This window comes from Sebastes umbrosus, chromosome 14, assembly GCF_015220745.1.
Source record: "Sebastes umbrosus isolate fSebUmb1 chromosome 14, fSebUmb1.pri, whole genome shotgun sequence".
NCBI classification, from domain to species: Eukaryota; Metazoa; Chordata; class Actinopteri; order Perciformes; family Sebastidae; genus Sebastes; species Sebastes umbrosus.
The window spans coordinates 12470649-12491822 of record NC_051282.1 but is presented as its reverse complement, the minus strand read 5'-3'; the positions used below and the strand labels follow the sequence as shown (position 1 = coordinate 12491822).

Here is a 21174-nt window from a genome sequence, read left to right as displayed (position 1 = left end):
ATTCAACCAAAATTAGAATTTTCAGCTTTGAATATATAAGCAACACCTATGTGAAGAAGAATTATATAAAAACCTAAAAATAATAATAATACAAATATTGGACCCGCCCTTTAAACAGAATCTTAGGCGTAGCTTTAACACGCTTGAGTAAAACAATCAGAAGTCAAGTTTCAGTCCTGAAGACATGGAGGCTCCAGCTTGTGCCAGGTAGTTGGGGAATGCGGGTTCAGTCCCTAATGTTTCTGCATCTTGCTCAGTAGCCATCAGTCCAGCGTTATGAACGTGCTGCCTCAGCTGACTGTCGTGAGCGACACCCTGCTGCTTCAAGTATCCTTGCTGACAAAACAGTGGCGGCTTGCGATGGGTAAGGGATGAGCGGAAACATGTTTCTAAAAGACATGAGAAAACACACACATCTGTTTTACCATAAAAATGATCATGCCACAGAAATATATAATTTCAGAGAAAACAGCATGTAAAAATACAGTTTCACAGCTCAGCCAACTAGACAGCTAAAACAAAGAAGTAAAGTGGTGAAACTCTGGTGCTTTTTTGACAATGGCCGCTAGATGGCACTGCTGTAACGCTGCCGCCATTTTGGACTGTAAACGCCAATGAGTCCATGGCCATGAATGTATAAAGAGACGTCTGTAAATCAAAGGATAATCTTTTTCGAGGTAAATCAACTTCCCAGTACAAACACTGAAATAGCTTTCATTTAAATCATTATGCAAGCTTATATGACATATCCTGTTCCTGCTAGCTGCATTTGGCTGTAATAATGGATATACTATTCCATAGTATGCAGCTTTACCTGCATAGAAGGCCCTGAGGTCAGTCTGGACACAGTGCTCCAGGAAGCGTCGCAGTGGCTGGATGTGAGATATGGGAGTATCCCATTCTGCAAGGAAGTCCTCAACCATGTGGTGGATTGCCTTGGGCCTTGGTAACGGCCAGCCATGAGGACGGAGCTTCATTTCTTCCTCTGGAAAAAGAAGAACTTTCATTAACCTTCATTCAGAGTTTGTTCCCTGTCAAAACTGCAGTAATTCTACTATACAGCATTTCTACTCACCGGTAGGAAGTTTATCATAGTAGTATAAAACAGGGTGCAGAAAGTTGGATTTATAAGCTTTGGTCCAGTCTGTTTCAGCCCTGTTCCGCCCCAGATAGTCTATCTTCTGCTTCCCGTACTGCATGACTAGAACTATCAGTCCCTGGTTGGAGACCTCATGGCCCGAGACAGAGGAGAACTGAGGCAAGGCCTGGAGTGTAAACTCTTCAACGTATTCACAGTGAGAGCTAAGAGTCAAGGAGAGAAGAAAGCACCATAATATGATGAGCATAAAAAGGGAGTAACTGTACATTGGGTTATTGTGAAAAGGTCAAGTAATTTCCGGCAACATAATTTGGTGATTTTACGCCTATGGAGAGCAAAATTCTACGTAATGAGTTTACACAGGGAGTTATATTTACAGGGTGAATAGATAACCTTGTACAGCAGATGTGTTTTGTCAGGATTGCTCACTGAGGACTTTGCTCCCTTGGCATCCAGCCACTGCATTCTCACATTAATTAAAATAAGCCAGTTAAGGTGGTTTGGGCGTCTAATACCTCCTGGCCAGTTGCCAGTTATTACTGGTGATATCAAAATAACACATGCTTACCCTCGAAGAAGTATAACATCGCCAAGCACTTCAAACATTTGGTATGGCCCAGAGGCCTCGCCGATCCGCTTCAGAATCCAGGACTGCAGCTGCGTTGTCAATAGTGTTGTCGATTGCCACCGGTTACTATGGTAACGCTGTTCAAGTACACGATGTACAGCTCGCACTGTGGCAGAAAATCCATACAGTGTATTTAAATATCACCTTAATTGCATGCAAAACTGGTACAAAAGGTCTGCTTCATTTAAAGTTACAATCTTGAAGATCTCTGTTTGGTTCTCTTTGACGGCAAATCCAAACAGAGTCGGGAATTCCTGGGAATGTAAAAAAAAAAAAAAAAACATCTGTTTGACTTTCACCTGTGTAACGGAAACCATGGACAAAGCCGCCAGCAGATGAGCGGTAGTCTCGGGAGTGAGCAGCGGTTCCCAGCACAAACAAGCCAGGGTTGTTCTTCCCTTCATACACGGCTGACACAGCCGGCAACCTCCCTTTTGCATTGTCACTGTTCATTGGGCAGGCAGAGCTATAGGGAGATTGAACATTATATAAATAAAACAGCTTGGACTTTCTTATACATAGTAATGATAAAAGAGAAGGGCATTTGTTGACAGGGCAGAACATTACTTAATGTATTGATATAGACACAATACAATAAGCCTACCATGTTACATGAGTCTATACCTGTCAAATACGCTGAAGTTGAATCGGAATCCAAGACACCGAATCACTCTGTCGTAGGGCTTTCGCATAGAGAAGTTGTCGATGTGATGACCTGCCATTTCTTCTTCTGTCACATCAGAGCTGTTCTTCTCTTCCTGGTGTTGCACGTACTTCCTTAAAGTCAGGTACAATTGTCCCTTCTCATTATTCTTTGCGCCTGATCTCCTCCTTCCTTTCTCCTTTCGTTGAGAGATAGCTATTTTTTCCAAGCGTGCTTCCGCCAACCCATCAAGAGACTTCAGCTGATAAGTGTCTAATAGCTCATTATTCACAGCTCTGAAAAACAAAAACAATAAGTCACTTTACATTAACAGTGCTGATAGCTCCAATGCAGAACAGTTGGTGAAATTGACATATGCAAAGCATCCATGTAGAACACTGATTTCCAACCAGGTACTTGTACCAACTGGGTACTTCTGCAGTTGCCAGGGGCAACGTGAAAAATGTGGAGTAGCTCAACTGATTAAAAAAAAAGAAAAAGAAAAACTAGAACTACCGCCTCGCTTTTGTATGCTTCCGCCAACAAGTCAAGTTGCACTTGCAGTCTGTTCAAAATGTCAACACTACATGTTTTTTCCTGTTAGACGTGTGTGAAATTGTCATAATTAGCGTACAAATTCTTGAGTTATGGCCAAAAATGTGTTTTGCAAGGTCCTTTGACTACCAAATTGCAATCAGTTCATCCAAGTCCCAAGTGCACGTTTGTGCCAGATGTAATGAAATTCCTTCCAAGCGTACCTGATATATCGCTTTTAAAAGAATGGGACGAACGTAAGATCACAGTGACCTTGACCTTTGACCACCAAAATCGAATCAGTCCATCCTTCAGTAAAAGTGGTAGTTTGGGCTAAATTTGAAGAAATCCCGTCAAGATGTTCTTGAGATATCGTGTTCATGAGAATGGGACATACGTGAGGTCGCAGTGACCTTGACCTTTGACCACCAAAATCTAAACAGTTCATCCTTTGAGTCCAAGTGGACATTTGTGCCAAATTTGAAGAAAATTCCCTCCAAGCGTACCTAAGATATGGCATTCATGAGAATGGGTTGTACAGACGGACTGATGGATGGACAACTCGAAAACATAATGCCGGCCACGGCTGTCGCAGACATTATGACTTGAATAATACATTTCTATCCACATATTGAGTCAGCTCTAAAACCTGAACACCACGTGTTGCAATTGAGAGTGAAAACTAGTTAGCAATCAATCGGCAGTTGTGCCATTTTGACTGAACAACTTTCATAGGAATGAACGGGACCCCGCCTCCAACACTGTATTCTCTTTATACATCCGTGGTCTAAACAGTTAGCTAAAAATAATTAAAAAAAATATTTGAATTGAATAAATTGTGAAATGGCCTGTATAAAAGTAATGGATAAATAGTTCAAATATTTAGCTAAAAGTCTTGGATAAATGGTTAAAACAGTTACTGTAGCTAAAAGTAATGAATAAACAGTTGAAATAGTTAGCTAAATGTCTTGGATAAATAGCTCAAATAATAACTAAAAGTAATGGATAAATGGTTAAAACGTCCAGCCTCTGCCATTCAAAGTGGTAGTTGTAAGAATACAGACTAGACCAGTGGTTTTCAAAGTGGGGTTCGTGGACCCCCAGGGGTCCTTCAGGGGGTTCCAGGGGATCCCCAGCAAAAAGGGTAATAATTAATTTTCACTGTAATTCCATCCATAAGTAACACAATGACAAAATGTATGACTATTTTGGTCATGGGTTTCATATTTTCTGTAATAAAACGTCTAAAAGCAAAACTCCTTTTATGGGGACCCTGGAAAAAATCTTATCAAATAGGGATCCGTGGTCTAATTTGTGTCAGTTTAGGGGTCCTTGATGTGAAAAAGTTTGGGAACCACTGGACTAGACCAAACCGACCTCAACACTGACACTGAATTAACTTATATGAAAAAAATATTGTAAATATCCACTTATATAATTAATAGTGGTTAAAAAAACATCCAGTTTTGGGGGCTACATCTGAAAAAAAGGTTGGAAACCACTGATGTACAAGTAGCCCACAGCTAAATCACAGACAGAAAAGATAAGGGAGGAAATGACCAAATCTTTAGCACTACCTGAGATCTCCAACATAATGTGTTTGCCAAGCCAGTCGAACAGGACTCGAGCTGAGCATGTGCACCCGACTTGCTCTTCCCAAGATGCTCTGGGCTGTTTCAAAAGCCGAGTTGCCCTTTCCCAGAATAAGTACGGCCTGGTCCTTGTAGTCCTCAGGATTAGTGGAGATGGACTCATAGCCTTCAACCAGGTCAGAACCGACGAACTCTACCTTCTGAGGAACCCACAAACCTGTGGCTACCAGAAGGACGCTGATGGAGAGAGGAGCAGAAGTACAACACGATGCAATTTACAATCCAAACAAATGTTAAAGGTTCATCTCAGGTTCAGTGTGACGCACACTACCTGCATTTGTAGTGTGACGCATGTTGATCAGTCAGGATGTAGTTCCTGCCCGTGGCCGACTCCACTGCCCTGATCCTTCCGATGTCCACACCATACTGGACCCTCAGCCCGAGCTCCTTCTCATACATGGACAGATATTCTGGGAAGGTATCAGCTGATGGGAAAAACTCTCTGCTCAGTCTTCTCATCAGGAGGTCGGGTTTATTGCTCAGCAGCGAGTTCCAGTCATGGCGCATGTTGAACTCTCGGTTGTGCCTTCCTGTGTAGATCTTATTAATACTAATGAGCTTCCTGTGCCTGGGATACCTTAACACACAAAACAGAGCAGAGAAGGTAGGTGTCAAAGGTGATTCAGGAGGGTAGACAGACAGGTGCAATTTTCACCTGTACCATGTGACATGTTTCACAAAGTTTCCTACTTGTTAAAGAAGCTGCCCGGCACAGAGTTCCTCTCTAAGATGATGTAGTCTCTTTTAGCCTTGGAGAGGAAATATCCCATCTGCAGTCCTGAAGGCCCAGCTCCGAGCACACAGTAATCATAGTGGCGGGTGCCATTGTGCTGGTGGTTATCAGGAGAGCATTTGACACAGCCAATCAAGATGAAGACGATCAAACGAGGAAGGTTTGAATCCATAACCTGTTGGACACGACGCAATGCGGTAAAAGTGTGAGTGATTATATTATAACGTAATAAATAAAATCACATAATAAATCAATAAATAAAATCCATTAAACATTTAGAATATTGTACCATAAAATCTCTATGGGTTTGCTTTTAACATCCTGCTGCTAAAACACAGAGGATTTTGGAACCTAAAGCAAAAGCAAACAAACTAACAACAAAAATATCCACTTGTATACCACTTGGCAGTATTGGGACCAATATGGTGAGAATAATTCTGAATTAATTTAAAGCTTCAGTAGGCAGAATGTTTTTGGCATCATTGGACAAAACTCCCATAATAACCTTTCAGCATATTGTAATTCAAGTGTTCTGAGAGAAAACTAGACTTCTGCAAGTTCACACTATTTACTCAGTAAGGTCAGTCCTCGGACGACAACATGGACCGAATTATTGATTTAGTACAAATGCATGCCGGGGAAATAAAAAAAAAATGTGCGCATGCTCATGTTCTGAGAGAAAACTAGCCTTCTGGTCCTCCTCATGGCTCTGTTTTCAGGCTTTAAAAAATCTAGCCCGTGACGGGAGACTTTGACCAATTACAGGTCATTTCAGAGAGAGAGCGTTCCTATTGGCTGTTCATTCAACGGAGGCAGCTGTCAATCACCTGCAAACTCTGATCAAACAGTCAAACTAGGCAACGCTGATAAAACATGAATTAATAATCTGTTACTGTAATGCCTATTTCAAGCTGGTGGGCGGTGCTTGGTATTTCCTCAACTGATCTCAACATGTCTGCCGGGTCACAAACTTTATCATTTTACAGCTAAACAGTACATTACAAGATGTTCCTGAAAACATTTCAGGCAAGAAATAGGCATTACAATAACAGAATATTGATTCATATTTGATCAGCGCTGCCTAGTTTGACCGTTTGATCGGAGTTCGCGAGTGATTGACAGCTGCTCAGAGACGGCAAGGCTCCAGCTCGGCTCTGATTGGTTGTTTTCCTCTGGTCTGTGAAATCTTACAGATGCCATTAGGAGCACCGGAGCACACAGAGAAACATGATTTATTTCAGATTACCTGTCTCATGCACTACTGTCAAAATATAGTGACCATAAAAAATAACTTATATATATATATTTGCTCCAACTTGCCTACTTCAGCTTTAAGCTATGTCATATTATGATTACCAAAATCACAGCAGCTATCCTGTTTCATCTCTTAATATCATGACATAACATGTTTAATAAAAAATAACTTTTTTTAAAATCATATTTGCTCCATTTCTTCCCACTGCAGCTTAAATCATAAAATAGGCCTATATTTGTTTGTTTAATAGCGAGTTGTTTGTAAATTCTGTAAAGTCTTAAATATAATTGTATTACTTGTATTAGTTACTTCCCTCCTAGCCTGCAGGGGCATGTAGGGACATGGATTAGGCAACTAAAACTGATCTCAGACTGGGCTTCATCTTTGCTCGCTACTCTGAATATAACTATACAAATTCAGCCCTATGGCGTCAAACTAGACAGGTAGATAGTAATAATATAGCGTGTGCTGAGAGACAGCCTCAGGGTGAGGATCCCCCGGCTCTCCACCAACTCTCCAGCCGATGATCTATCACTCTCCTGAGGATGCGGCGGCTGCCATCGCCCGCTTAACCAGATGTGAGGTCGGCTACTGCTCTACTATCACACATCAACATGTAACAGACCCACGTTACCTTTTAGATCAGTCGATCCCTCTTGCGCAACATCTGTGTTATGGCATGTATCAAACCTGTCGAGACTGCTACATGTTTATTATTTTGCATTTTAAAGCGAGATATGTGTGTGTGTGTGTTTACCCCCTCCGAAAAAATCCACTAGTACAGCCCACTTCCCTCTTGGATAACAAAAAACCAATGGAGGGCTGCTTGCATAAGGGGCGTGATTACAAAATACCATAGAATAGAGTAGAATAGAAAAGCTACTGAGTGTTAGATGTGCCCCAGTATCTGAGCATTGTCATGATGATGATGATGCATGTAGCTACACAGCATCTTTTTCATTTAAAGCACTTAAAGCAGCAGTGGGTAGAAGTGGAGCAAATATGATTACAAAAGAAAGTTTATAAAATGGTCACTATATATCCTGACAGTAGTGCATGAGACAGGTAATCTGAAAACAAAATCATGTGCATCTGTGTCCTCCGATGCCTGAGGGGGGGCTGTGCGTTCAATATAATGAAAGATTAGATTTATTTTTGTACAGATTTATTTTGTAGATTACCTCACTTTTCTCATTTTTACTAATTAGAATTTATGTAAGTTAATTAAAGGGACTGTTTGTAACTTCTTACAGGTATGAATCAATCCGGGTCGGTGTCCCATGCGTGCTCGCGTGTGGCTACGCTGTTCAGACTCAGACTCCAACACAAACTACACGGAAGCACCAAAACCGCAAAGTTATATCTAGGGAAGCCCGTCTTGCAAAACAGTGTTGGCCGCGGTTGGAAGACGCGGGGGGGGACCGTAGCTTTGGTCTCCAGGGCCGGAGTCTCTGCTCCTCTGCATGCCTGCCTTCACTCAGCTCGCTCCACCTCTACACATGCATGCGTGCACACTACACACTCCAGAAGAGTTAGTAGCTCTGAGAATATCTAGTGAATGTACAGTGGACGTTTGTGCAGAAATAAATGCTGCAGCTCCTCCAGACCAACAGAGGTTTCCCGTGTCTTGTGAAGTGACGGGGCTCCACAGCAGGAACGTTATTGTCTCTGACCGGGTGCCGGTGTCTTCCCTGTTCCCTCCGGCCGCGGTCGAGAGGCTAAAGCAGGAAAAGCCAACACTAGGATCAGCATTGATTCATGGAGAGACCTTCGTCTGGTCAGCTAACATTACTGCCAAGCAGGTGAAATATAGAGTGATATTGTGCTTTTAGCTGACATGTGACGCCTCACTGTTTTGAGCGATGCTCGTTCATGTCTATGTAGAGCGAGCACAAGCGCGAGCCCGACGCTGACTTTCGTTGACTTAACGGCCACAGGTGTCGCTGTTAACAAGCATTTCTGAAAGTTATAAATAGTCCCTTTAAGTAATTGCGTAATTTTTTTAATGATATCGCGATAATATCGTTATCGTGATATTTTTTGCTATGATAATCATATTGAGAAAAATTTATATCGTGACAGCCCTACAACAAATGTCTGAAAGTTTTTGTGATAATAAAGCAAGTCTATAAAAAGTCAAGAGCCCTGTTTTAATGCTTAATCTGTTTGAGCATTTTACATTAACCCCCACTGACCAATAAAAGCATCCACAATTGCTTCAGAAGTCACGCCGAAACTAGCAAAAAGAGGAAATGAATCTGTCAACATGCTGAGAATTTGAATGCGTTTTCCTAAAGGCTTTGGATGACTTGCAGAAAATGTTGAGTGTCACAACACAATGGGCCAATCAGAGGGCAATGTTGTTAAAACTGCCATGTTCACCATCGTCACCCATCATGCAGATCACCACGGGTTTATGTGAGGTACTGATGCTATGACTTTAGAATCTTTGCTTTGTTACTTAATTGGATAAACATCAAAATAAAGAAATGAAAATCACTCTTTGGATGAAATTTTATTAGACATTTAGCCTATCTAGTGACAAGGGTTTGTAAGTAGACGGTGTCTTATTTTAAGGGGTCACAAGCCAAAAACGTTGGGATGTAAGAGGATATTCTCTGAAAACATTTGGTCTTGTGGAGGGTATTATAAAGGGTGCTGGAGGTAGCAAGTGAAACCTAATCAGCATCGTAGGTATAGATTCAACAATCAGAAGTCAAGTTTCAGTCCTGAAGACATGGAGGCTCCAGCTTGTGCCAGGTAGTTGGGGAGTGCAGGTTTAGCCCCCGATTTGTCTGCATCTTGCTCAGTAGGCATCAGTCCAGCCTTATTAATGTGCTGCCACAGCTGACTGTTGTGAGCGACACCCTGCTGCTTCAAGTATCCTTGCTGACAAAACAGCGGGGGGTTGCGTTGGGTAAGGGATGAGCGGAAACACGTTTCTAAAAGACATGAGAAAACACACACATCTGTTTTACCATATAAAAGTTACACAGTTACACAGCTCTGCCACAGAAAGCCAACTAGACGGCTAAAACAAGAACGCTATATCAGGTGAAGGCCAGCTGGGATGATAGCCACAACTAGCCCAGCTTAGCAGAGTAGCATCAACTGTCGTCTTAGCTTTTGACTCTAGTGGAAGTCATGTGATTTGGTTAAGTTGCCTTAAAATGCATAACATGAAGGCATTACAACCTTTCTATCTGTTACACAGTTTGTCGACCTGCATCTCCACTGTTTCTATAGTTACTGCCTTCTGCTTTTGTAGGGCAGTAGCCTATAAACTAAATATATTAACACATAAAAAATAAATAAATACAGAAATTAGAGGGAAATTCATATTTTAAAAACAGTTTTTTTTGCAGCACAAACATATGCATTACCAGCATAGTGGGCCCTGAGGTCAGTCTGGACACAGTTCTCCAGGAAGTGTTGCAGTGGCTGGATGTGAGATATGGGAGCCTCCCATTCTGCGAGGAAGTCCTCAACCATGTGGTGGATTGCCTTGGGCCTTGGTAACGGCCAGCCATGAGGACGGAGCTTCATTTCTTCCTCTGGGACAAAAAAAAAACTTACATTAACCTTCATGCAGAGTTTGTTCCCTGTCAAAACTGCAGTAATTCTACTCTTCAAAAGTACACTTTTAATGGTATACAGCATTTCTACTCACCGGTAGGAAGTTTGTCATAGTAGTATAAAACAGGGTGCAGAAAGCTGGATTTATAAGCTTTGGTCCAGACTGTTCCAGCCCTGTTCCGCCCCAGATAGTCTATCTTCTTCTTCCCGTACTGCATGACTAGAACTATCAGTCCCTGGTTGGAGACCTCATGGCCCGAGACAGAGGAGAACTGAGGCAAGGCCTGGAGTGTAAACTCTTCAACGTATTCACAGTGAGAGCTAAGAGTCAAGGAGAGAAGAAAGCACCATAATATGATTTGCATAAAAAGGGAGTAACGGTACATTGGGTTATTGTGAAAAGGTCAAGTAATTTCCGGCAACATAATTTGGTGATTTTACGCCTATGGAGAGCAAAATTCTACGTAATGAGTTTACACAGGGAGTTACATTTACAGGATGAATAAATAACCTGTTGTTGCAATTCAAACATCATCTGCCAATTCTGGCATTGCCTGTATTGGCAGTCTGCTTGTTAGAATTCCAAATTTGACTTATCATAAGGTCAGGTAGGTCAAAATATATTTCTCGAAAATGAAACACTTCAAAATGTGATACTGGGGAATGATGTTGTACAGCAGATGTGTTTTGTCAAGATTGCTCACTGAGGACTTTGCTCCCTTGGCATCCAGCCACTGCATTCTCACATTAATTAAAATGAGCCAGTTAAGGTGGTTTGGGCGTCTAATACCTCCTGGCCAGTTGCCAGTTATTACTGGTGATATCAAAATAACACATGTTTACCCTCGAAGAAGTATAACATCCCCAAGCACTTCAAACATTTGGAATGTTCCAGAGGCCTCGCCGATCCGCTTCAGAATCCAGGACTGCAGCTGCGTTGTCAATAGTGTTGTCGATTGCCACTGGTTACTATGGTAACGCTGTTCAAGTACACGATGTACAGCTCGCACTGTGGCAGAAAAAAACATACAGTTTATATAAATATCAGACATACATATGTTACAAATCCAAAAGGTTCAGGGAATTCCTGGTAATGTCGAGTGAGACTCTGAGTTTGTAATACTGTAAATGCAAGGGCTTTCATCACCATTGTGTTATCTCATTCGGTGATAGATTGTGACTTAACTGACTTTATTGAAATGAAAATCATCGAGATTATTACTTTATATGCATAATTGTCGAATTTGTCTGCATTCCAATTGTGACCATGAAGTTGAATGTTCATGGTCCACATTTGAGTACTATCAACTACGTGCCCTGACGTTGGAATCAGACCATGTAGAACTAGAGTGTGTTCAAATCTAGGGACTTCCGGGAGTACACTTCAATGTAGTGCACTGTGTGCACTCTGTACTTTCTTGAGTAGTGCGTGTGTAAATTTCAACGGGGTAGGGTCGTCTCAAATCGAATACTCTGCGGCGCACTTATCGGAAATGACGATCGCAACATTTCACCGCGTCTCGTTACCCGCCAAAATATCTTCTTCTTCTTCGGGGTTTTATGGCAGCTGGCATCCTTTGTATTGCATTGCTGCCTCCTTCAGGTTTTACCCGTCCACTACCTGCCAAAATATCTGCCTGCTTTGATCAAGAATACACAGAAAATTAAAGCAAAGTGGAAATTACGTTTCCAATGTCGTCGCCTACGCCTTCGATGTGTCCTCCTGTTGGCTGAAAATGCACCGGTATTTTTACGTATTGTATTGTTTTATTCTGTTATCTATGTAGCCCATAGTCATCTATGAGGTACGTTGTTCAGCACCGCAAAAGCTCCTGCATCATCTGCCGCCATTTTCACATGGTTGAATAGTGGTCGTGGTCCCGCCCCTTCCGCTACGTAGCCAAGATGGCGACAATTGAGTGTGAAAAGTGTCCACGATCCACACTCAACGATTTGACCGTTTTGAGTACAACATCCGTGTACTTCGAGTGCACTGCATTTTGCCATACATCACAGTGTGAACGCACTTATGCACTCAAATTAGTAAGTGTAAGTACAGAAGTACGCGGATTGGAACACACTGCAAGATATGATAGCTGTGGCAGAAAGGATGCTATGAGCAATGACACACTGTTTGCTCTAAACGTCACAAAATAAAATCTGTCGGACTTTCACCTGTGTAACGGAAACCATGGACGAAGCCGCCAGCAGATGAGCGGTAGTCTCGGGAGTGAGCAGCGGTTCCCAGCACAAACAAGCCAGGGTTGTTCTTCCCTTCATACACGGCTGACACCGCCGGCAACCTCCCTTTTGCATTGTCACTGTTCATTGGGCAGGCAGAGCTATAGGGAGATTGAACATTATATAAATAAAACAGCTGGGACTTTCTTATACATAATAATGATACAAGAGAAGGGCATTTGTTGACAGGGCAGAACATTACTTAATGTATTGATATAGACACAATACAATAAGCCTACCATGTTACATGAGTCTATACCTGTCAAATACGCTGAAGTTGAATCGGAATCCAAGGCATCCAATCACTCGGTCGTAGGGCTTTCGCATAAAGAAGTTGTCCTTGTGATACCCTGTCAGTTCTTCTCCAGTCACATCAGAGCTGTTCTTCTCTTCCTGGGGTTGTATGTACTTATTTAAAGTCAGATACAATTGTCCCTTCTTCTCTTTACTCTTTGCACCCATTCTCTTGCTGCCTTGCTCCTTTTGTTGAGCGATAGCTATTTTATTCAGGGGTATCTCCGCCAACCCATCAAGGGACTTCAGCTGATAAGTGTCTAATATGTCATTATTCACAGCTCTGAAAAGCAAAAACAATAAGTCATTTTACATTAACAGTGCTGATAGCTCCAATGCAGAACAGTTGGTGAAGTTGGCATATGCAAAGCATCCATGTAGAACACTGATTCCCAACCAGGGGTACTTGTACCAACTGGGTACTTCTGCGGTTGCCAGGGGCTACATGAAAAATGTGGAGTAGCTCAACTGATTTAAAAAAATAAACAAAAAAATAGAAATGATGACTTGAATAAGAAATGCATATCTACATACTGTATTGAGTTGGCTCTAAAACCTGAACACCAAGTGTTGCAATTGAGAGTGCATGAAAACTAGTTAGCAAGCGAGCAGTGAAGTCTCAGCAGTTAGCTTAAAGTAATGAGAAAAACATTTCAAATTGTTAGATATAAGTCTTGGTTAAATTGTGAAATAATAGCTAAAAGTAACAAACTAACAATTTAAGTAGTTAGCTAAAAGTCTTGAATAAATTGTGAGCTAAAAATAGGCTAATGAATAAACAGTTGAAATAGATAGCTAAGGTTAGGTAAAGCCTTGTTTATGGTCGACGTAGTGAAGCCAGCGCGAGGTATGCGCTCTAGAAAATTACGTCATCACGGCTTTCACGTGGTGCGCAAAGGCTCCACAAGTTGTCACGGTGCTTTGTCGTGCATGAATTTTTTTGTAACTATGCGCCCACTGTGCGCGCTGCGCCTTTCAATTTAGCGTGGATGCCTTCGAGGGAAGACTGGCGGAGCAGGTTCGCCTGTACAGACATCTCTACAACTGGGGAAAGAAGAGGCCTTTTTGCTGCAGGCTGTGAAAGAATATGAGAGATTGTTTTGTAAAAGCTAAAAAAAAAAGGTCATGGAAAGAGTGGCGACCCGGGGAAAACACCGAGAGATGTTAAGTTATTTTGACTTGTAGGTAAGCGACAGTAATAATTACAGTACACAAATGCAATGTTTGGCGGTACGTCGGTGTTTACTACTTTTGACAGGCAGCCTACTTTCCATTTCGGTATCACTCGTTGACTTCTTGCTTTTCCGCAGAATATTTTGTTTGTAGGCCTCCTGGCGTTTCAGAGCACACTACAGCGAGCGACGCGCTGAGCATTAACGCCTCTGTGCATGCTCGTAGCGAGCACGCCATCTACGGAGGCCCGCGCCACAGTGTCTCGCACGAGAATAGACAAAGCTTTATGAATAAACAGTTGAAATAGTTAGCTAAACGTCTTGGATAAATAGCTAAAATAATAGCTAAAAGTAATGGATAAATGGTTAAGTCCAGCCTCGCTCAATGTGGTAGTTGTATGAATAGGACTACAGACTAGAATTCAATTATATGAAAAAAATATTGTAAGTATCCACTTATATAATTAATAGTGGTTAAAAAACATCCAGTTTTGGGGGCTACATCTGAAAAAATGGTTGGGAACCACTGATGTACAAGTAGCCCACAGCTAAATCACAGATAGAAAAGATAAGGGAGGAAATGACCAAATCTTTAGCACTACCTGAGATCTCCAACATAATGTGTTTGCCAAGCCAGTCGAACAGGGTTGGAACTGAGCATGTGTACATAACTAGCTCTTGCCGAGATGCTCTGGGCTGTTTCAAAAGCCGAGTTGCCTTTTCCCAGAATAAGTACGGCCTGGTCCTTGTAGTCCTCAGGATCAGTGGAGATGGTGTCATAGCTTTCAACCAGTTCAGAACCGACGAACTCTACCTTCTGAGGAACCCACAAACCTGTGGCTACCAGAAGGACGCTGAGGGAGAGAGGAGCAGAAATTCAGCAATTCATAATCCAAAAAAATGTAAAATGTTCATCTCAGGTTCAGTGTGACGCACACTACCTGCATTTGTAATGTGACGCATGTTGATCAGTCAGGATGTAGTTCCTGCCCGTGGCAGACTCCACTGCCCTGATCCTTCCGATGTCCACACCATACTGGACCCTCAGCCCGAGCTCCTTCTCATACATGGACAGATATTCTGGGAAGGTATCAGCTGGTGGGAAAAACTCTCTGCTCAGTCTCCTCAACAGGAGGTCGGGTTTATCGCTCAGCAGCGAGTTCCAGTCGTGGCGCATGTTGAACTCTCGGTTGTGCCTTCCTGTGTAGATCTTATTAATACTAATGAGCTTCCTGTGCCTGGGATACCTTAACACACAAAACAGAGCAGAGAAGGTAGGTGTCAAAGGTGATTCAGGAGGGTAGACAGACAGGTGCAATTTTCACCTGTACCATGTGACATGTTTCACAAAGTTTCCTACTTGTTAAAGAAGCTGCCCGGCACAGAGTTCCTCTCTAAGATGATGTAGTCTCTTTTAGCCTTGGAGAGGAAATATCCCATCTGCAGTCCTGAAGGCCCAGCTCCGAGCACACAGTAATCATAGTGGCGGGTGCCATTGTGCTGGTGGTTATTAGGAGAGCATTCGACAAAGCCAATCAAGATGAAGACGATCAAACAAGGAAGGTTTGAATCCATAATCTGTTGGACACGAGGCAATGTGGTAAAAGTGTGAGTGATTATATTATAACGTAATAAATACAATCTCATAATATATCAATAGATAAAACTCATTAAACTTTAAGAATATTGTAGTACCATAAAATCTCTATGGGTCTTGCTTTTAACATGCCTTTAAAACAAGCAAAAAAGACAACACTTATGCCATACCACCATATCCAAAATCTAACACGATACCTAGTCTCATATCACGATATCGATATATCAATATATTGCCCATGGTCCTGGAATGTTATGTCACTCTAAAGACCAAACACTGTAAAGCAAAAAGTACCTTTTATTACTGTAATGTTTGTGTGGATACAATACTCATACTCTATAATGAGAAGCCTGTAATTTGTAACATTTGTATTAACATTTGTAAATGTACATTTCTACAGTTTTTTAAATGATTATAATGTATACTAGTTACTTTTAATTTTAATCTTTTAAAAGCATTTGTTTATTGGAATTTTCTGATGAAAATAAGTCAATACAATGTAAAACATAACATACAATATAGACAATTTCCCATACCTGACAATATGTAACACTATTAGGCTAGTCAGTGTAATTGTATGTTACATCAATTGTATTTTATTATATAATTTATATATATTTTAACAGTTCAAAAAAATCCATCTGCATTTATCTAATGTTTTACTTGAATAATTTAAACAAAAATACCTGTGTTATAATGCTCCTCTCTTGTTGATAAAGAACTTTTACTCACCATTAGGAAGAAGACTCTTTTCTCCAGCTGCTCCAGTGTGTTTAACCCTGTCCAAACTATTTATGTACACAGCAACCGTCCACTTAGTGATCTCCACCTACATTAGACCCTCCTCTTCAGTGGTTTATGTCAACATGTTTTTTTGCACATGACACATAATCCTGTCTCATTTTGCCTAGGGCAGGGGTCAGCAACCTTTACTATCAAAAGAGAGATTTTTGGGCCAAAATAAATTAAAGAACTCTGTCTGGACCCGCAAAACATATTTGAGCCTCATAATGAAGGTAACACAGACTATTAAGTCTAATGCAGTGAGGACCCAAGTCCAAAAGAGAGGCAGGGCATTGAAGAAACATCTCAGGACATTTGGCTGGAAGCTCCTGCTGTCTCTTCAGCAAATGCAGTGTGCTTCTTCTGAAAATGTCTTTCAACATTACTTTTTTGTTGTCGAATCTGTCCATGCACTATTAAATTATTCAAATATTTTTCTTTTTTAGGATTTGGAATCCATAGCTAGCCTATTGAGCTATTAAGGTTCGGCAAAATTAGAGGACAAGGCGCCAGGCCGAAGACATATATAGGCTATGATGCACATTTTAGTTGATTGAAATGATGACAATTTTTATTCAGTGTATAGGCTACATATTTTTTTTTTTACAATTGGAGAATGTAAAACACACTTTAGGCCTACAACAATGATGTTAAAAAATAACCGTTTTGAGGTTTTGATAGAAGGAGGGATCATCACCATTAGGAGCATATATACTTATTAAGTTGCTCTGAGTAGATACTATGGTACCATTAAGTATAAAGTACCTCCCTGATGGTACCCCTATGTACCTGTTTTTCAACCAAAAGGAGATTGATTTATGAATTAATATCAACTGCTGATCTTAACTAGAGTCATTTACATTCTTCAGGTTTTTACTCAAAGCTGAATCCCTTTTTCTTTTTTTTTAAATAAAAAAATAACACTTGTCAGAGAGGTACTGTTGCTGGCTTATAGCTCACAATCTGAACTGGGAACCTGATGCAGAACAGGTCTTTTTTGTCGTCGTCTCTCAGTTCCCACACCGCAACCAGCTTTATTGCAGGACACTGAGTCTTCACAGGAAGCAAGTTCAGATAGCGATACTTCAACGCCCCTAACATGAGAGGTAAAGCAAGCAGAGTAAACTTGTCCTGGCCACCTTTTTATTAACCTTGTTATTGTCATCTTTCACCAAGTTATATTGGACTTCATTTGCTTAATCCTACTCAATACTTGCTTAAGTTTTACCAATTTGAGTTTTGTAAATCAATAAAAAAAGAATGGCCTGGCATCTCTCATCACAATACAACAAAATGTCTCACCCACAGATCTGTTAATCTATGTAAAATAGTTTCTCTCAATACAGACCTAAAGGCAGACAATTAAATCGGGATACATTCTTCTACCATATAAATATACTACTGTGTAGTTTTAATAGATAGCACTGCATCATATTTTATAAGCTCTTTATATGTTTTGCACATAAACTCTTAATATGAAACTAAAAGTGTCAAGTAGTGGAGTAAAAAGTACAACGTCCTCTGAAGTAGCAGTTGTACTTAAGTTGTATTCAAGTACAGAGCTTGAGTAAATGTACTCAGTTACAGTTTACCACTGAGAAGGAGCACAAAACCTGCGGCTGTAAACTGAGTTTGGATTTCTGCCTTATCATGTTTTCAGATTTCCCCACCATATTCACAAAAATGCTTTGTCATGTTTAAGCCTGCACAGTGTGTAATATAAAGTGTGAGTCAGCAGTCACACTTCCTATTTTATTGAAGAGCTACAGCACATCATGGCTGTATAAAAGAGGCCGGCAGGACAAAGCTGTGAGGACACAAAGAACCGTTAACTACACGAGGACCAACCAGCGTAAAGGAGAGACGACATCAGATTATTACAGGTGAGTTGTACACATTGTTACATACATTGTTTTCATATTAAAATGTGTTTATACCACGGTCCGGGTGAATGCTCTGACAGAGTTAACAAACAGATTTAACGATACTGTTTGTCATTTGTAACTTTTTTTAAATCATATTTGCTCACATAACTTTTTTTTTTTTGTTCTTCTTCTTTGAGGTATTAATTTATTTTGTCTTATCTTTTATTTTCTTTGTTTTCTTTGTTAGATAAGTGAAGTACATGAAATGTCATGTCTCTCTTTCTTTGAAATTCTGACTAAACATTTCATTGTATAATTAAATTATTAATATTAATATTGTTAGTCTGTCTGTATGTGTATATATGTATATATGTCTATATGTAAAATCCAATAAAAATATTGTTTAAAAAAACAACAACATTAACATAACATTAGTTTTATGCTAGCGTTATGCTAATCAAGATTTTGTGGAAATCTTGATATTGATTTGGGGACAATGACATGACTGGATAGCTGATCTTGTTATTAAACATACTGTCAAATTATACTTACTGTTTGTCAATTGTGTACGCATGTATGTTATTGACTTTGAATCTTGCTGGCATAACTTTAGCTTTCTGGGGTTCTATGAGCTGAGCGGACTAGAAATATCTCTCCTGTTGCCAAGTTGTGTGTAAGGTCCGTCCTATTTACTGGAGCAGTGAACAATGTTTCCATTGCATAAGAACCTTATAGGATGGTAATGACTTTTCCAGGTATTAGCAAACCCTCAGCGTTACGTTACCAGGGAGACGGAGTGAATGGATTGTGAAAAACTTTAAATTTTGGTTGCATGAAAATATAAATGAATGGTCTTCATTTAACTCAATTTAACCAAATCTACCATTCATTACAGTCTGCATAGATGGAGACCATGAAGAGTGCTAGGAAAAATGATACAGGGGACGTTGGCAGGTATGGTACATTTTTTTTTTTTTTTTTTTTAAATACTTAAATCTGTTTGATTTTAAAGTAAATCATGTTTTTCTCAGAATATGATTTTATGCTTTAAACGCTCTTCCTGAATAACTGTGTCCTTTTTGTGTTCTGCCGTCAGTGATTTATCAGACCAGATTAAAGCAGCCACTAAGGACATTCACGTCCGAGCTGAAAACACACAGCTGATGCTGAGTTACCAGAAGGGACAGATCACCCTGCCGCAGTACAAGGTAAACTCTACACACTAACTAATTAACACGTCACACTTAAAGCTCTATTACGTTTACATTGTCTTGAAAAGTGGATCTTTATGCTTCTGTCAGGTCCTGTTGTGTTCCCTCTACGAGATCTACAAAGTGCTCGAAGAGGAGCTGGACAGACATTCTTCCCATCCAGCTGTTGCACCGATATACTTCCCTCAGGAACTTGCCCGTCTTGAAATGCTCGAAAGAGATCTGGAGCATTTTTTTGGCTCGGATTGGAGGAAGAGGGTGATCGTTCCTGCAGCCACACACAGATATGAACAGAGACTCCGACAGGTGAGCGGAGAGGAAGATGAAGAGTTAATATTCAGGGTAGGCCTGTTGTGATTTAACAGCTGAATATTGTCCTTATTTTTTCAGATTGGCAAAGAGAGCCCAGAGCTGTTGGTGGCCCACGCCTACACTCGTTATCTTGGTGACCTATCGGGAGGTCAGGTGCTGGGGAAAATTACCCAGAAATCTCTCGGGCTGAGCGTCAACGAGGGGCTTTCCTTCTTCTCCTTCCCCGGTGTGACCAGCCCCAACCGCTTCAAGCAGCTGTACAGGAGCCGGATGAACAGCATCGAGCTGACAGAGGAGGAGAGGGCGGCGGTCCTGGAGGAGGCCGTCGCCGCCTTCGAGTTCAACATCCAGGTATGAGAAGAGGGATCAAAGAGCAGATGTACTGTATACATGGACAATGTGGTGTCAGTGACCAATAAAAGCAGCCACAGAAGTCACACTGAAAACTAGCAAAAAAGAGGAACTGAATCTGTCAACAGGCTGATAGTCTTTATGTTCTTTCCGCCAGGTTTTTGATGACTTGCAGAAAATGTTGAGTGTCACAACGGAAACAGCGGACCAATCAGAGGGCAACGTTGTCAAAACTGCCATGTTCCTGTCGTCACCCATCATCGTGGGTTTGTGTGTGGCACTGACCACTATTGGGATGGGAATCTATGCCATGTAGACTTAAAGGTGCAGTAGGCAGAATGTTTTTTTGCATCATTGGGCAAAAATCTCATAATATAACCTTTCAGCATATTGTAATTCAAGTGTTCTGAGAGAAAACTAGACTTCTGGACCTCCTCATGGATCTGTTTTCAAGCTTTAGGAAATCTAGCCTGTGACGGGAGACTTTGGCCAATCACAGGTCATTTCAGAGAGAGCGTTTCTATTGGCTGTTCATTCAACAGAGGCAGCTGTCAATCATTCGCAAACTGCGATCAAACGGTCAAACTAGGCAGCGCTGATCAAATATGAATCAATATTATGTTACCGTAATAACTATTTCTCACCTCAAATGTTTTCATTAACATCTTGTAGTGTACTGTTTCGCTATGAAATGAGAAAGTTGGCTCCTCAACTGAAAGCATTCGGGGCTAGAAATAGGCATTACAGTAACAGAATACTGATTCATATTTGATCAGCGCTGCCTAGTTTGACCGTTTGATCGGAGTTCGCGAGTGACTGACAGCTGCTCAGAGACGGCAAGGCTCCAGCTCGGCTCTGATTTGTTGGTTTCCTCCGGTCTGTGAAATCTTGCAGATGCCATTAGGAGCACCGGAGGACACAGAGGAATATGATTTTTATTTTTCAGATTACCTGTCTCATGCACTATTGTCAGGATATAGTGACGGTTTTATAAAAATAACGTTTTTTAAATCATATTTGCTCCAATTCTACCCCCTGCTTGTAATTTAAATGCACATGCAGCATTTTCCTTATCACTTAATGCAGCAAATTAAATCAAGAGTGGAATTTGTGTTTCATCTATAAACTAACAAGTCACAGCTGAAAAAGTGATTCTCAACTTTTATATGAACTTTATTAAGCAATCCTACACTGTAAAAAATGTATTTTTATGATGTCTGTGTTGAAT

General features: G+C 40.9%; 3 protein-coding genes across 3 annotated transcripts; 1 reads left to right on the top strand and 2 right to left on the bottom strand.

The window, feature by feature from the left end:
• On the bottom strand, window positions 1-7333 carry LOC119502388 (FAD-dependent oxidoreductase domain-containing protein 2-like). Its single transcript, XM_037793345.1, has 10 exons — window positions 7179-7333; window positions 5247-5464; window positions 4828-5133; window positions 4482-4733; window positions 2352-2666; window positions 2027-2193; window positions 1668-1833; window positions 1076-1302; window positions 815-985; window positions 1-389 (listed from the first exon to the last, which is right to left on the bottom strand). Exons 2-10 carry the CDS (start codon window positions 5459-5461, stop codon window positions 157-159), a joined length of 2052 nt encoding a protein of 683 aa, XP_037649273.1. The 5' UTR covers window positions 5462-5464; window positions 7179-7333; the 3' UTR covers window positions 1-156.
• Window positions 7334-9076: 1743 nt separating this feature from the next.
• On the bottom strand, window positions 9077-15402 carry LOC119502389 (FAD-dependent oxidoreductase domain-containing protein 2-like). The gene is made up of 10 exons (XM_037793346.1): window positions 15188-15402; window positions 14769-15074; window positions 14430-14681; window positions 12854-12938; window positions 12621-12811; window positions 12296-12462; window positions 10964-11129; window positions 10215-10441; window positions 9928-10098; window positions 9077-9486 (listed from the first exon to the last, which is right to left on the bottom strand). The coding sequence occupies exons 1-10, from the start codon at window positions 15400-15402 to the stop codon at window positions 9254-9256; spliced, it is 2013 nt and encodes a 670-aa protein (XP_037649274.1). The 3' UTR covers window positions 9077-9253.
• Window positions 15403-17967: 2565 nt separating this feature from the next.
• Window positions 17968-20390, top strand: hmox1a (heme oxygenase 1a). The gene is made up of 6 exons (XM_037793347.1): window positions 17968-18090; window positions 18968-19026; window positions 19169-19280; window positions 19374-19589; window positions 19674-19946; window positions 20104-20390. The coding sequence occupies exons 2-6, from the start codon at window positions 18977-18979 to the stop codon at window positions 20260-20262; spliced, it is 810 nt and encodes a 269-aa protein (XP_037649275.1). The 5' UTR covers window positions 17968-18090; window positions 18968-18976; the 3' UTR covers window positions 20263-20390.
• The last annotated feature ends 784 nt before the right edge of the window (window positions 20391-21174 follow it).

Bases quoted from the DNA above. Each gene is read 5' to 3' on its own strand.
- LOC119502388 (XM_037793345.1), bottom strand. From the start codon at position 5,461: ATGGATTCAAACCTTCCTCGTTTGATCGTCTTCATCTTGATTGGCTGT. The intron at 5,134-5,246 runs GTAGGAAACTTT...TTGTGTGTTAAG, and splicing joins CCGGGCAGCTTCTTTAACAA to GTATCCCAGGCACAGGAAGC. The intron at 1,303-1,667 runs GTAAGCATGTGT...CTTGACTCTTAG, and splicing joins GATGTTATACTTCTTCGAGG to CTCTCACTGTGAATACGTTG.
- LOC119502389 (XM_037793346.1), bottom strand. From the start codon at position 15,402: ATGGATTCAAACCTTCCTTGTTTGATCGTCTTCATCTTGATTGGCTTT. The intron at 10,099-10,214 runs GTGAGTAGAAAT...TTTTTGTCCCAG, and splicing joins CTATGACAAACTTCCTACCG to AGGAAGAAATGAAGCTCCGT. The intron at 9,487-9,927 runs GTAATGCATATG...CATGTCTTTTAG, and splicing joins CCTCAGGGCCCACTATGCTG to AAACGTGTTTCCGCTCATCC.
- hmox1a (XM_037793347.1), top strand. From the start codon at position 18,977: ATGGAGACCATGAAGAGTGCTAGGAAAAATGATACAGGGGACGTTGGC. The intron at 19,281-19,373 runs GTAAACTCTACA...TGCTTCTGTCAG, and splicing joins TCACCCTGCCGCAGTACAAG to GTCCTGTTGTGTTCCCTCTA. The intron at 19,590-19,673 runs GTGAGCGGAGAG...TTATTTTTTCAG, and splicing joins ATGAACAGAGACTCCGACAG to ATTGGCAAAGAGAGCCCAGA.